This window comes from Astyanax mexicanus, chromosome 17 (genome assembly GCF_023375975.1).
Source record: "Astyanax mexicanus isolate ESR-SI-001 chromosome 17, AstMex3_surface, whole genome shotgun sequence".
Taxonomy (NCBI): Eukaryota; Metazoa; Chordata; class Actinopteri; order Characiformes; family Acestrorhamphidae; genus Astyanax; species Astyanax mexicanus.
Genome location: NC_064424.1, coordinates 3,952,501 through 3,969,110, shown reverse-complemented (window position 1 = coordinate 3,969,110; position 16,610 = coordinate 3,952,501). Strand labels below are relative to the sequence as shown.

The following is a 16,610-nucleotide window of genomic DNA, read 5'->3' as shown; positions in this document are numbered from 1 at the left end:
AGTGTGAATTTTACTTTTGATAAAAAAATTTAAAAAGTAGAACCCTGATGTGATAATTAGGGGTGGGTAATATGGCACAATATTTCAATGTATAATATGGTTTACCATATTCAAAAATTGATTTATGATGAATCTGGCACTCATCAGGATTGCCCCAGAAAAAGGAAGAGCAAGAGTTAACTCTGTTGCACAGGATATTTTTGTTTGGTTTGTTTAACACATTTAAGTTACTACATGATTCATTATGTGTTCCTTCATAGTCTGATAGATCACTTTACTATTCATTTACTATGTAGAAAAAATACAAAATAAAAAAAAAATAATAATGAGAAGGTGCGTCCAAATATATAAATACACACAAATAAGAGGAGCAGTTAAATATATACTTCACATGAGTGTATATTGCACAAAAAAAAAAACAAATCAAGTGGTTTAGAAAGCAAAGAAAATATATAATAAATTATGTATAAATATTTTTTATAAACAACAGTAACCAAGAGTCAAGTTTTGTATAAAGTAATGATGTAATATCAAAATGTTTGACAGAATATTTAGCGTTTTAATATATATATATATATATATATATATATATATATATCACTGTAAATAATAGCAAAACATATATCAATTAATATGCGTTCAAGCAGAATAATATACTAATATATATATATAATACTATTGTAACTATATATTTTTATTGTTAAAAAAAATCTTAAAAATGTTAAAAAAAAAGTACTGTATACTGAATAAATGCAGACAGACCTGACTCTATTCAGAAGACAGTGGAGCAAATAGGAAGGAAGGGAATATAAATTATCCAGCTGATGGCGCCACCTTGTGCTGGGACTTTGCAATTGCAACAATAAAAGACCACAGAACCCAAACCTCCCATTCTCTCTAATACTAATATTAATACTGATAGTAATCATAAAAATAAATTTGTTTTAACCCTTAAAAGCTATTTTTTCTACACTGTAAATGAATAGTGAAGTAATGCAGATTATGAAGAAACACATAAGGAATCATGTAATAACTAAAAAAAGTTAAACCAAAATACTTTTGGTTTCTTATCTGGGGAGCTGTTTACTTGTGGTTTCGGAGGCTGACAACTATGATTAGCTTATCTTGTACAACAGAGGAAACTCTCGCTCTTCCTTTTCTGAGGCAGTCCTGATGAGTGCCAGTTCCATCATCATAACGTTTTTGAAGGTCTTTGCACTTGTGAACATTTTTTACAGTTCTTGCCAAAAGTATCTCCATTCATTACTCTGTAGGTAGAAGTATATGTAAGGAGAAAAAATAAAGCAATAAAGAACAAAAGCTTAGGCCACACCCACAGAGTCCTATAGTGCACTACCCCCCCTCCCCTCTTCCCCAAACACATTTTTCTAAAAGCCATAATGTTCTATTAAAATGGTAATGTTAATAATATAATTTGGGATGCATTAGGCTGTTCCCCAGTGTTTTAGCTCCATATATGCCCCAATGTAAATGAATGTAATGTATTTTAGTAGAATGTAAATATGTATTAAAGAAGTTTAGTTGGACTGGAGTTTGTCTCTTGAGTCTCTGCACGGATCATCTTCATACTAGACTACATACGTCTGCTATGTTCTTGCTGGAGTGTGTGTGTGTGGGTGGGGGGGACGTGTGCAGGTATGATGGATCACAGTATAAACCAATAGGGAGTCAGAATGGTATATGTTTATATTTCTCTACATCCAATCACAATCAGATTCTCTACACTCTATCTGGATGGAGAGATTTATCTGGATAGGGGTTTTATTGAACGATGAAAAGCCGGAATAAAAAACAGCTAAAATGAAATTCAAAAATAGGAGTAAAGAGGCTGTTTTTATTTAAATGTAAGGAGTAGAAAGTTCAGATAATTGTGTGAAAATATAAGGAGAAGAAGACGACACAGGACAGAGCAGAGCAATCATATGACATGTACTTTATTAAGACTGGTTTACATGATTGAGGAGTGTTCAATTAGTCTGCAGAGATCGCTTGTGGTGAGAAGCCTGTTGCTGGATCTGGTTAAGGGGAACACAACCCACCCCAAAAAATCAAATAAAGTAAAATAAAATAAAATAAAAAGAAGGGAAACCAGGCGACGGGTGAGAAACATCAGATGTGGTCAGGCTGCGAAAACGAACGACAGGAAACAGAATGAAGGTTTCTGACCTCTGTCCATCACGCAGAGAGCAGTACGAGTCCCAGTGACACGACTGTATACAACAGTATTAAAGGTACAGAAAATACTTGCTGATAAAACTTTATACTTTACCTGTGAAGTCAGTAGTGTTTGATGTAAGAAAAAAAAAATGAGAACATGATCTTGAGGCCCTTCCACACAGAGTTAGACTTTATAGATGCGAATTTTAAGTGTTAAAATTGTGTAAACGAGGCTAGAAAAGCCATAGCTCTCATTAATTTCCACTCTTTCTGTTTCTCTGCTCTCTGTCCTCCACTTTCTGCTCTCTTTTTCTCAGTTCTTAACACCATACGAGTGGAGGACAGCTTAACAAGGAAGTCTTTATAGGAAGGCAGCAGCAGCTAGGTTACTGAACTTTAGCTGATTAAAGGGTTCTAAATTGAAGGATTACACACGACAATAAAGTGGTAGGGATAAGTAGTAGGGCTAAAAAGTGAAATGGGATTGTGTCTAAGTGTTAAAATTCTGCAAATAAGGCTAAAAAAGCCATAGCTCTTATCCATTTCCACTCTTTCTGTTTCTCTGCTCACTGTCCTCCACTTTCTGCTCTTTTTCTAAGTTCTCAACACCACATGATTGGAGCCCTTCTACAAGGAAGGCTTTACAGGAAGGCTATAGCTTTTAGTTCTTTGTAAACGTGAATAAACAGACCAGCATGCAAAAATTAATATATATTGTTTAGATAAATCCCCTTTAAACGTATGTTCACACTAGAATGCAACACAGTAAAAAGTGAACCGCGATTTGTAGTAGTAGTAGTAGTACTTTTAAAAACACAGTTTCAATTTTTAGTTGTTAGTTAGATGTAGATAGATGTAGAGATTGGTGTCAGAAGTGGTTTATTTAGTGTTGTATTTAAACCCCACCCACTAGACAGCAGATATCAGTGTTGCACTCTGGTGTAAGGATAAGGTGGGTAATTGGTGGTGAACCTGATTTAACGCAACCAAGAAACGCATTAAATCAAGCAAAATTCCAACATTTTTACACATATATAAAACCAGGACTCTGTGTGAACGGGCCTTTACTGTGTTTCAGAGCAGATGAACTTTAAAAAAAAAAAATCTAGATTACGCTGGAATGAATGAGTCCAAAATAAAAATTAAAATAAAAAACCCAAAATCGAAACAGTACAGCTCACTCTGAGGTTAATGGCATTTAAAGCACAGAGTAGGCAAAAACAAAAAACAAAAAAAAGAACAATACCGAGTCGTATGGAAGCAAAGGAAGTTTGTTCCACTTCATTTACAGTCCTAATGAACCCCCCCCCCCCCCCCCTCTCTCTCTCTCTCTCTCTCTCTCTCTTTCACCAGCGAACAGCACCACCGCGAGATTCACCGCATTCAAGGCATCGTCTGTTACAGAACCAGTACATCACAGGACACTTCTGTCACTATCATTCAACGCTTGTTTTTCAGTTCCTTTAGAATAACTTAAATCCTGGCTAAAAGTGCAAGTCATTAAAAAGCTGATTTAGCATCGAGCTACGAGTTGAAAGAGTGTTGAAAGAGTGTTGAACGTCACGACCGGATTCTTCCTGTGCAAAATCGAACTAACCCCAAGTGGACGTGAAGTGTTAATATCTTACTTATTTAACTATTAAAGGCTTTAGTAAGGAATTTTTCCTCAGAGAACGAGTTGAATTGAGTTGAGTTGAGTTTCCGCGTGTGTCCACCTTCTGTGCCCACTAAGAAACCTTTCTAAGGCTTTCAGAACAATTCGTTTTACCAAAAAAAAATTTAACAAAAAAGTAAACGCTCACAACAACAACAGCAGGAACAGCCGAGCGGCTTCACGGAACGTCATTGAGTGAAATAAAGTCAAACACAAGGTCAAATAAAAGGGATAAACGGTTAAAACGGATAAACGGCAGGTTTCTTAGGTCCCTGTGCAGTGTGTGTGTGTGTAGTATATGTAACGGCGACATGGTCCATAGTCCACGTCATAGTGTAAATAAATCAATAAATCAATAAATCACAAGGAAGGTCATAAAAAAGAAAAATAAGCTACATGAATGAATCTCTGCCGTGATGCTTGTTGTTCGTTTAGGCGCTGGAAATTAAAACAGTATTTTAAAGATTTTAAAGGGTAAGAAAAGGGGGTGGAAAAGAGGTCACTTGTTGTCTTTTACTGTTTCTGTTTTACACATCATCATCAGTACCACTTTAAAATAAGACTACCCTTATAAACGGTTTATAAATGGTTTATAAACTAGATTATTAAGTATTATTGATTAGGTCGTAAATGCCTTAAAACCATTGATAAGCAGTTACAACACATCAATTAAAAAGGCAACAGTGATCCGCTGTTTGCTTAGTTACTAAATACAACAGTTCTCTCCACATTAACGTAGCTAACTCGCCGCTAATGTTATTATGTTAGCTTGTTAGCTAGCTTGCTGATAACCTTAGTTCTCTCCACATTAACGTAGCTAACTCACTGCCAATGTTATTATGTTAGCTTGTTAGCTAGCTTGCCACTAACCTTAGTTCTCTCCCCAGTAATGTAGCTAACTCGCCGCTAATGTTATTATGTTAGCTTGTTAGCTAGCTTGCTGCCAACCTTAGTTCTCTCCACATTAACGTAGCTAACTCGCCGCTAATGTTATTATGTTAGCTTGTCAGCTAGCTTGCCACTAACCTTAGTTCTCTCCCCAGTAACGTAGCTAATTCGCCGCTAATGTTATTATGTTAGCTTGTTAGCTAGCTTGCCACTAACCTTAGTTCTCTCCCCAGTAATGTAGCTAACTCGCCGCTAATGTTATTATGTTAGCTTGTTAGCTAGCTTGCTGCCAACCTTAGTTCTCTCCACATTAACGTAGCTAACTCGCCGCTAATGTTATTATGTTAGCTTGTTAGCTAGCTTGCCACTCACCTTAGTTCTTTCCCCGGTAACATAGCTAATAGCTAACTCGCCGCTAACGTTATTATGTCAGCATGTTAGCTAGCTTGCCACTCACCTTAGTTCTTTCCCCAATAAAGTAGCTAACTCGCCGCTAATGTCATCATGTTAGCATGTTAGCTAGCTTGCAGCCAACCTTAGTTATCTCCCCAGTAACGTAGCTAACTCTCCGCTAATGTTGTTATGTTAGCTTGTTAGCTAGCTTGCTGCCAACCTTAGTTCTCTCCCCAGTAATGAAGCTAACTTGCCACTAATGTTATTATATTAGCATGTTAGTTAGCTTGCCACTAACCTTAGTTCTCTTCCCAGTAATGTAGCTAACTCACCGCTAATGTTATTATGTTAGCATGTTAGCTAGCTTGCCACTAACCTTAGTTCTTTCCCCGGTAACATAGCTAATAGCTAACTCGCCGCTAATGTTATTATGTTAGCTAGCTTGCCGCTAACCTTAGTTTTCTCCCCGGTAGCGTAGCTAACTCGCCACTAATGTTATTATGTTAGCATGTTAGCTAGCTTTTTTAACTCACTGTTGTGATTTCTATCCATGTTGTTATTTATTTAAAGTATTTGCAGCCTAATTAATAACCATTAATAATCTCCTTTATAAACCATACATAAACCCTTCATTATAAAGGTAGTCTTGTTTTAAAGTGTCATATTATCATCTACTGTATGTATAAATCATTCAGAGTGAGCAGCAAGATCACTCAAGCTACCTCACTCTCCTCCTCCTCCTCCTCCTCCTCCTCCTCCTCCTTCTTCTTCTCCTACTTTTTCCTTCTCCTTCTCATCCTCCTCTTCTTCTCTGGTCTCGTCCGCTGGTCCTGAAGGTCAGGAGCGTACACGGTCAGGCTGAGGCTGAGACAAGGCAACACTTCCGGGTATAAACGCTGAACGCTGTGAGAAATGGAGTTAAAATGATGAAAATAAGAGGAGCAGGAGGACAGCAGAGGATGAGAGGAGCTGGTGGAGGTGGAGCTGTGTGTTGAAGAGGAGGAGACGCTGTGAGGAGGCCGTAAAGTGTGTGAAATGTTGGAGTAACAGTCTGAGAGAAGTGTGCAGGAGGCCACAGCAGACAGAGAGTGGGTTCAGGCCCACTAAGACTTCTGCTCGGCTGCTGCTGGGGGCTGCGCTGTGCTCTCCGGCTTCACTATCTGGTATGTGATGAGGTACTCTGGGTAGGCCTGGACACAAAACACAGGAAGAACGTAAAAATCACAGCTGAATAATTTTTTTTTTTACTTAATTACTGCTAAAAATGAACATTTCTCTCCGTCAAGCAGAGTCATTTTCATTTCTAAAAATCTGTTAATGATTAGAACATATTTAAGCTTATCAGAGGAACACTTCTGTTTAAAAAAGGAAACAAAAACGTATCTCAATTCATTACTCTGTAGGTTTTTTCAGTTTGGGTTTTGTTTGTTAGGGTTTTGTGCCATATCAGCAACATGTTGCCTATTTTATAGCATCGACAATGTTCAAAACTTGAGCATCACAGACTTCAGAAATCAGTTTCTTCATATGAAGAACTTCCAGAAAATTAAGTATTTTTGCTGGTGGAAGCTTTTTTTTTTTAAACAGTTCTTTCATATTTGTAAATAGTGCTGTGCAATATGACGATAAATATTGTTTCTACAGTAATTTCATCAATTATGCATGCAAATATATAAAGTAGGCTACGATGAAATGTATTGACGTGGTCATTTGCATAAACTGGGTTTATAATAATAATAGTGATAATAATGTAATCTTCGCAAAAAAAAAAAAAAAGCTTCATAATGTGGTTTTGCGACGTGACGTTATTTGACAGACACTTCAAAAAATGTTAATTGAGTTTATTTTATATTTATTTATTTTTTTGCTGCATTAAAGGGTAGCAATTCTCATTGTGAGAAAGTTTGGTTTAATGTCACTTTGAAATAAAGTTGGAAAAAAGTAAGCAATGATATTATTTTGTCATATTTTTAGAAGAATAATTGAAAACATACTCAAATGTAACCCTATAAAAGTTATTTCTGGTAGTTGAAAGTGCAGCACAGTCTACTAAGATGTGTTTAATAGTTTAAGGAGTATCACAAAACCGGCAGACAGGAGGTATCAGTGGGTAAAAGCAGGATCTCCAGTTCAGTACCTAGTCATGATTATTTGATCTTTTCTATTAAGGAAGTCCATATTGCATTTAATATTTTAATGATAGGGGATATTTCATATAGTTTATTTTGTGGATTGCTGGATCATTCATCTTTTACTCTGTAGGTAGAATAGAGTATAGATACTAGGGTTTAATAAAATACTTCAGTAGAAGTTAAAGAAGAAGTATCAACTCAAGCTTTTTACTCTTTAAGTAAAAGTGTTTTAAAAAAGTTCTGGATTCATATCAACTACTTAAAGTATTAAAGTAAAACAAAAAAATATATATTTATATAACATTAAAGCCAATAATGACTATAATGTTAAAATATTAAAATGTTAATCTTGATGATATAATTTGGGATTTTGCACTAGGCTGTTCCCTGGTGTTTCAGCTGCATATATGCCCCATTGTAAATGAATGTATTTATATAGTAGAATGTAAATATATTAAAGTTAAAGCATAGTTGGACTAGAGTTTGTCTGGAGTTCTCTTGCAGATGTGATGGATCACAGTATAAACCAATAGGGAGTAGGAATGGTATATGTTTATTCTTCTCTACATCCAATCACAATCAGATTCTCTACACTCTATCTGGATGGAGAGACTTATCTGGATAGGGGTTTCATTGAGCAATGAGAAGCCGGAATGAAAACGAGCTGAAATTAAATAGAAGTAACGAGGGTATTTTTAAATTGTAAGGAGCAGAAAGTAAAATAAATACTTCAGTAAAGTGTAGATAACTTACATTTCTACTTAAGTAGAGTATTGGAGTATCTGTACTTCACCTGTTCTCCTCTGTAGATGACGTATTCTGCGTAGGCCAGGCCGTTGACGCTGGGGCGGCCGATGACCGAGTGATGCCCTGGTGGAGCGTGAGCCATTTTCATGGCGCTGAACTGTAGGAAGGACTTCCCGAGGGTCACGCGACAAAACAGCATCTGCCTGCAGGACACAAGAGCAGCGTGAGCACGGCGTGAGCTACAGCACCAATAACTGCAGGATGCAGGAACCTGCGAGGTGAGGATGTGTACCTGTGGCAGATGTAGCAGGAGCGGTCCTTGTGCGTGGGGCAGCCGGTGCCGCCGCCGATGCCGTAAACGTACTGGTTGCTTTTTGAGGAGTTTTCTGCGAAGTAGATTCCTGCTCCGAACATCCCGCCTATATAAGCGTGTCTCTCATCAAAGCCTTTGTGGATGATGGCGTTAATGAAGGGGGACCCTGCAGATAAACAATAGATAATAATAGATAATGAAGATGAGATAAAAGACTTACTAACCCTTACAGATCCTACATCTATTACAATAGACATCATGTATTTTATTTTATATTTTCCATGAATTAGCCAATAAAAAAGTTGCCAAGCCATTGAAACATTAGCTCAGCCCCACTTACTGCACTAGAAAAAAAAAAAAAAAAAAAGAAACTCGAACATTAGGGCATGGCGGCACTAAAGCCAACAAAAAAATAATTTAAGACAAAAAATGTATATTTTAGTTAATTGGAATTTGTAAAATACATTTTATATTAGACTATTAGATGCTCTCTAATTGTGTGCATTACAGACAGGAAATAGCATTTTCATATTTTTTAATCACTAGAACATAATTCAGGTCTGAAAGCACATATTTGTACTTGTGTAACGAAGATGTGAGTATGAGGAAAGCAAAAACTTCATCATTCAATTATTTGTTAAAAACACTAACTATTTAACTGCTTATTTTTTTAAACTTTTTTTAAATCTTTTTTGACAAAATAATAATAATAATAATAATAATAATAATAATAATAATAATAATAATAATAATAATAATAATAATAATAATAATAATAATAAATTAACCCTCTACAGCATGGTGTTTCCCTCAGGCAACAAACCATACATTTGGATATTACACTAATCCATACCAATATATAATATATAATATATAATATATACAAGTTATAAAGTTATAAAGAAAAATATGTATTTGTGGTAGACTAGAACAGAAGTACAAACATACTGGGTTGCTTATGTTTTAAGGGTTAATGTTGCAAATATGACTTTTATTCTGTATTGTATTTGATACATCATTTAGTTATTGTACAAATAATGGGTTTAAACATTTTGCATATTTATATTAAATTTATCTTACTATAAACTTGAAATATTTAATGAGGGAATTCTTTAGTTTTAAACTTTGAATTTTGCTGAAAAATACATCTGAATCAAACATCTACAAAAATCAGATCCATAAATTCCTATTTATTTACTCTGGATATTTAATTAAACAGATTTAAAAGAATACCTCTTATTTCTTGTATGTATGGATCTGATCTAAAAAAAAAAAACTAAAATACATTGTCTAAGGTAAAATGTAGAAAAAGTTAGAATTGCGATCTATTTAAGTGCTATAAAATAGTTTGTGTGTACTTAAAGGTCTTATATATATATATATATAGCTCATTTGCCATACAGAGGTGAGTATTATGGGCCTGTAGTCTGCTGCTTACCCCAGCTAGCACTGCTGGAGCAAGATTAGCATTACCCGCTAACCACGCAAAGTGCTAACTCTTTTACCCTGTAAAAAAAAAAAGCTACGTTGGACGAACCGCTAACTAATATTGCCCTGGCTTACTGGAACAGGGTTCCTCAGTGTAGCGTTGCCGGGCGACATTAACTAGCGCTAACTGTGTCTAGTGCTAGCGGTTAGCTGCTAATGCTAGTGCTGCTGCACCCAGCCTTAGTGGAAATTTGTAAATCTAAGATTACTGTAAATAAACTGTAGGGGTGGGCAATATTATATCGTATACAATATATCGTGACACAGAAATATCATGATATTAAAAATCCATATCGTGATAACAGAGATCTGAGACAGAGTTCTGTCTTAAAAGTAGTCTATTATTTACTGTGAAGCTTTAGGTGTATTTATTGTATAATTGTTTTAGTTTGCAGTTTATATGCATGCACTAAATATTCTGCAATTTTTTTGCTGCGTTATATTATTTTATGCTATATTATTTATTTTGCCACATTATGATTATTCTGTTATACTATTATACTATATTCCTGAAATTAATTAATTATTTTTCTGTTTTCCTATATCGCCAAGTATATCGTTATCACAAAAATACCCTAAAATATCGTGATATTATTTTAGAGCCATATCGCCCACCCCTAATAAACGGATGTGATTTACTCACCCAAACAAACAGTTTTCAGGAGAGAAATCTGTGTAGATTAAAATCCAGAAATTATTTGACGTTAAAAATAATATATTTTTAAGAATTACATGGCAACACCCCTGTCCCTTACTAGTGTAGCATGATACGCCTTTCTTTAAATGCAGTTCTCCTTGTAGTGCGAAAAATACGATAAGCAGTAATTACGTAATTGCGTTTTTATAAAGAAGAGCTCTGGAGATGTGAAGGTGAAGTGAGTGGAGTAAATTGCTGTGTTTAGATGAGAACAGTACCGTGGAATAACATTCTCTCGTTATGGTGATTATGGTTCTCGTCTGCGATTTCTTTCTGCCTGTGTGCGTATCTCTCCCTCAGCTTCTTATTCACCACCTTCTGGATCTGTACACACACACACACACACACACACATTTAGTCAAAAGCTATCAGACACAACACCACCTCCACCAGCAGAGCCTGTGAGGCAGTATTGAGATAAACACAGCTGAAGGACTGCCTGTTTATTCCCCATGAGTTAAAGCTTCAGCTCCGTCTCGCTGCTTACCTTCAGGATGTTGTACCTGCTGAAGACTCCGCCCGCATTTCCTCCATCCCTGTGCTCTCTGATCGTGCTTTGCAGCTGAAACGCAAAAACACCAAAATATAAATATAAAAAGGTGAGAAAATGAGGGGAAAAACAACTCACTACTCACCTGTTATTCAGGCTTTCAGTTAACAGCTGTGCTGAACTCATCAAGAGTTAATTAATTGTATTTCTTGTCTCTTTATAAAGTGTTTGAGAGCTTCAGTTAAAGTAAAGTAGTGAAGAGGTAGAGTTACAGGTATACAGTGAATAGTGAATATTTATAGAGTAATGTTCTAATCCAGGTTATGAGAAGCAACAACTACTCAACTAAATAAAGAACAAACATAAATTTAAGAAGAAATGAAGGTCAGCCCTCAGTAACAGATCTGCTGTTCACTCACCTCCTCCTCCACTGACTGAAACTCCTTATCATCCGGAGCCAGATCAATCAGAACTGTGCCCTGACTCGCACAGTGGAATGTCAGGTATGGGTTGGCACCTGTCATATATATAAATAAATATATGAGAGAGAGAGAGAGAGAGAGAGAGACAAAACAGTCACTTAAACAGTCTGATCACAACTCTTCTTAAATAATTACAACTAATAACACTGTTAACGATATCTTATTAATTTATCTATTTTTAATGTATTTATCTATATGATTTACTTTTATATGTAATGTATGTTAATGTATATTTGTATATTTATTGTTATATTTTTGTCTTTTGCATATAAAGTACTTGTTTCATTGCTTTGGCAAAAGTTGTTAATTGCAATTCATGCCAATAAAGTTATTTTGAATTAAAAAAAAAAAGAGAGACAAGTTCAGAAAGACAAGCAAAGAGAGAGAGAGAGAGAAGGAGAGAGAGACAGGGAAAGAGAGAGAGAGAGAGAGAGAGAGAAGGAGAGAGAGACGGGGAAAGAGAGAGAGAGAGAGAGAGAGAGAGAGAGAGAGAGAGAGAGAGAGAGAGAGAGAGAGAGAGAAGGAGAGAGAGACAAGGAAAGAGAGAGAGAAGGAGAGAGAGAGACGGGGAAAGAGAGAGAGAGAGAGAGAAGGAGAGAGAGACAAGGAAAGAGAGAGAGAAGGAGAGATATACAAGGAGAGAGAGAGAGAGGGAGTACATTGGGTCTGTACATTGTCAACGGTAGGACACGAGGGGACTCTTTAGGAAGATACACATTTTGCTCACCTCTTGGGAACAGTACAGTAGATTACATGATCACAGATTTAGATCCTTTCTCTCTCAGTGCATTCACTGTAAAACCACTAACCCCTCTGTCTGATCACAGTCAAATTACTGTGTTCATTAAAAGGACAGAGACTAACAGCACAGCACACACTCAGCCCAGTAAGCTGTACAACATCCGGAGACCATACAGATGGGCCCAAAACAGCACAGAAGAGTTCCAGAAAACAATCAGCACCCAAGAAATTCAAACTCAGTTAGACACCTTTCTGGATACCATATATTATCACAGTAAAGAAGGAGTCAATCTGGCAGTAAAAAATCTAAATACAATATTCAAAAACACATCAGAAAAGGCTAAATTAAAAATTATTAATACATCAAAACCTAAGCTTAAAAAAGAAGATAACTGGTTTGACCAGGAGTGCCAAAACATACGTAAGGAACTAAGGAAATTATCAAATCAAAAGCACCGTGACCCAAAAAACACCCACATACGCCTTCTTTACTGTGAGACATTAAAACAGTATAAACGTACACTCAGAACCAAAAAAGCCCAGCACACCCACAAACAACTGACACTAATTGAGGAGTCAATCAAAACCAATCAATTTTGGGAAAACTGGAACAACCTTAAAAAAAGAGACCGTGAAGTATTGGCTATACAAAATGGAGATATTTGGACGAACCACTTCCAGACACTTTTCAGAAAAATAGAGACAAATTCAAATCCACAGCAAAATAATATAAACAAAAAGCTTAAAAAACTAGAATTAGCTGTTAAAGACAATCAAAACCCATTAGACTTCTCAATTACTGCGCAGGAACTTAAAGAAAAGATTAACAAACTAAAACCAAAGAAAGCAAGTGGGCCAGACGGCATATTAAATGAAATGATAAAAAGTTCAAGTTCTAAATTACAGCTGGCAATTGTGAAATTATTTAACCTGGTTCTGAGTGTAGGTTACTTCCCTGAAATCTGGAACTATGGACTTATAACACCAATCTTTAAAAATGGAGATAAATTCGACCCCAATAATTACCGAGGCATCTGTGTGAACAGTAATCTGGGGAAGTTGATGTGCAGCATCTTAAATTCTAGACTTTTAAACTTCCTTATGGAGCACAATGTCTTGAGTAGAAGTCAGATTGGATTTTTACCAAATTTCCGCACCACTGATCATATTTACACCCTACACACCCTAATTGATAAATATGTTACCCAAAATAAATCCAAAATTTTTGCATGTTTTATTGACTTTAAAAAAGCATTTGATTCAATCTGGCACCAAGGATTATTATACACTCTGCTAGAGAGCGGTGTAGGGGGTAAAACATATGATCTAATTAAATCAATGTACACTGGAAACAGATGCGGAATAAAAATTGGCAGCAAACAAACAAACTCCATCTCTCAGGAGCGCGGAGTGAGACAGGGCTGCTGCTTGAGTCCAACATTATTCAATATTTATATTAACCAATTGGCAAAAATATTAGAGAAGTCTGCAGCCCCGGGTCTCACTCTGCACGACTCAGAGATCAAATTCCTGCTCTACGCAGACGACCTGGTCCTGCTGTCCCCCACAGAACAGGGTCTACAGCAGAACCTGGACCTGCTGGAGCAGTACTGCCAGACCTGGGCCCTGGCAGTAAACCTAAAAAAGACAAATATTTTAGTATTTCAAAAAAGATCCAGATCTCAGGGGCAAAAGCACATATTTAAATTAGGTACAAATAATATTGAATATTCAAAAAACTACAATTATTTAGGTATTACAATCAGTTCATCTGGAAACTTTACATTGGCAGTGAATGAACTGAAAGGAAAAGCACGCAGAGCTTTCTACGCCATAAAACAACAAATTCCTGTAGAAATTCCAATTAGAATTTGGTTAAAAATATTTGAGTTTGTAATTCAACCTATTGCCCTTTATGGCAGTGAAGTGTGGGGTCCTCTTACAAACCAAGAATTTAGTAAATGGGACAAACATCCAATTGAGACCCTGCATGCAGAATTCTGTAAAATTATTCTGAAGGTTCACAGAAACACCCCAAACAATGCATGCAGGGCAGAATTAGGCCAATTTCCACTGATTTTAAAAATACAAAAAAGGGCAATCAAATTCTGGACACATTTACAACACAGCGACCCCCACTCTTACCATTATAAATCTCTGCAGTACCAAGAGTTGAGCAAAGACACCAGTCCCCTCACTCAGCTGGTCCTGAAGCACAGTTCTACACTCACACACATTAACACACTTACACACACAGCTCTAACACACACTAACACCCCACACACTCAGGACCAGACACCAATCAGATTCAACCAAATTACAAAACAACTCCAAAAAAACTACATCAGCTATTGGGAAACTCAAACTAAATCTCAGAGTAAACTACAGTGTTATTCGGCCCTAAACCGTCAGTACAGAGCAGCGGAATACCTGAGCACCCTGACTGACCCCAAACTGAGGTCCACCCTGACCAGGTACAGACTCAGTGCCCACAGCCTGGCCATAGAGACGGGCAGGCACAAGAAATCCTGGCTGCCCAAAGAGCAGAGAGTGTGCCCACACTGCCCACTGAACAGACCAGAGACAGAGCTGCACTTCCTTACAGAATGTCCCAAATATTCCCAGATTAGAACCCAATTCTACACCAAATTCACCCACAAATTACCTGCATTTAAAAACATCCCCGATCCAGAAAAACTCCCCTACCTGCTGGGGGAACACAGTGAGTGCTGCACTCTGGCAGCGCAGTACGTCCAGGCCTGCCACAGCCTGAGGGACAGTGAGTGACCACAGATACACTGCTGTACAGAACTACAAGCTCTATTACTCTTTATTATAAATCATATGTTTTTTTTTTTTTTTTTTTTTTTTTTTTTTTTTTCTTATAATAATTAATTTAATTGTTTACTTAAACTTGTGTTCAAATTTACCTGTACAGTTATCTTATGTTAAATTTTGTCAGGAATATATATATATATACTTGTTAATCACAGCTTTGGCAATACAAATGTGAAAATTTGTCATGCTAATAAAGCAACTTTGAATTGAATTTGAATTTGAGAGAGATACAAGGAAAGAGAGAGAGAAGGAGAGGGAGAGGGAGAGAAGGAGAGAGAGACAAGGAAAGAGAGAGAGAAAGAGAGAGGGAAGGAGAGAGAGAGAGAGAAGGAGAGAGACAAGGAAAGAGAGAGAGAGACAAGGAGAGAGAGACAAGGAAAGAGAGAGAGAAGGAGAGAGATACAAGGAAAGAGAGAGAGAAGGAGAGAGAGAGAGAAGGAGAGAGATACAAGGAAAGAGAGAGAGAAGGGGAGGGAGAGAAGGAGAGAGAGACAAGGAAAGAGAGAAAGAGAGAGGGAAGGAGAGAGAGAGAGAAGGAGAGAGACAAGGAAAGAGAGAGAGAGACAAGGAGAGAGAGAGAGAGACAAAGAAAAAGAGAAAGACAGAGAGAGAGAGAGAGAAAGAGATACAAGAAGAGAGATACACAAGGAAAGAGAAAGAGAGAGACACAATGAGACAGTGAGAGAGAGACACAAAGGGAGAGACAGAGACAAACACAAAGAGAGAGCGCGAAAGAAACAAAGAGAGTGAGAGAGAGAAAGATAGAGAACAAGAGAGACACAAGAAGAAAGAGACAGAGACAGAGCGAGACACATAAGGAGAAAGTGTGAGAGAGAGAGAAATAGAGACAAAGAGACAGATAAACGGTACACACTACAGTTATAATAAAATAATAATAATAATATATTAATAAACTACAGTATACTGATTTAAGGATTTAAACCCATTACTAGAATAATTGTGTTAGAAGAAGAGATTTGCTGCAATCAAACGATTTAAGGCTAAAGTACAGGAGTCTAACGGTGTCAGTCTTACCTTGCTGACCGCCCAGCAGTCTCTCGATGCCTTTGATGAGTTTGTGACGGTGGCCGTAAGCGTTGATACCGATTTCCTTTAACTCCTCGTGGCCCATATCTGCCAGAACATCCAAGGTAATCTACACAACAAAGAGCAGTCCAGATCAGATCATGTGCAACAGTTACAGGTCAGGAAGCAGGAAGTGATCACTGGGAGAGCAAAAGAGCTAGCGCTTAGCGCGGTTAGCGGCTAATGCTAATGCTGCTCCAGGCCTGGTGCTGGAGAAACTTTACTCCTGAAACTCCTGTATAACTCTGTACTTCAGCAGAGTTGCTTTACTGCTCCTTAATACCTGAATGGTACAGTTCATACATATAGAGCCCTGATGATTTTGGGGAAAATGAAAGGATTTTAAGTGCGCCTTATACAGGGTTCTTGCACCATTTAAAAGTCAAATTTAATGCTTTAAGATCTTTTTAAGACCTGAAAACAAAGTTTTTTTAAGAAAATTATTTATTGTATTTGTTAACATTTCCCATTTTCCATCATTTC

The 16,610-nt window shown here is 36.9% G+C and overlaps 1 protein-coding gene across 9 annotated transcripts in view; it reads right to left on the bottom strand.

The window, feature by feature from the left end:
- Positions 1–3,488: 3,488 nt before the first annotated feature.
- The window catches only part of tnksa (tankyrase, TRF1-interacting ankyrin-related ADP-ribose polymerase a), a 164,634-nt gene continuing 151,512 nt past the window's right edge, over positions 3,489–16,610 (bottom strand). For 3 of the 9 annotated variants that reach the window (XM_049466375.1, XM_049466373.1, XM_049466374.1), the window contains 7 exons: positions 16,077–16,197; positions 11,400–11,497; positions 10,978–11,052; positions 10,709–10,814; positions 8,285–8,471; positions 8,039–8,195; positions 3,489–6,303 (listed from right to left, as the gene is read on the bottom strand). In XM_049466375.1, coding sequence (XP_049322332.1) covers positions 6,217–6,303; positions 8,039–8,195; positions 8,285–8,471; positions 10,709–10,814; positions 10,978–11,052; positions 11,400–11,497; positions 16,077–16,197 — 831 coding nt within the window. In that variant the 3' untranslated portion in view covers positions 3,489–6,216. The remainder of the gene's footprint in view (positions 6,304–8,038; positions 8,196–8,284; positions 8,472–10,708; positions 10,815–10,977; positions 11,053–11,399; positions 11,498–16,076; positions 16,198–16,610) is intronic. The other 6 variants (XR_007425061.1, XR_007425064.1, XR_007425065.1 and 3 more) reach the window with 6 other exon arrangements.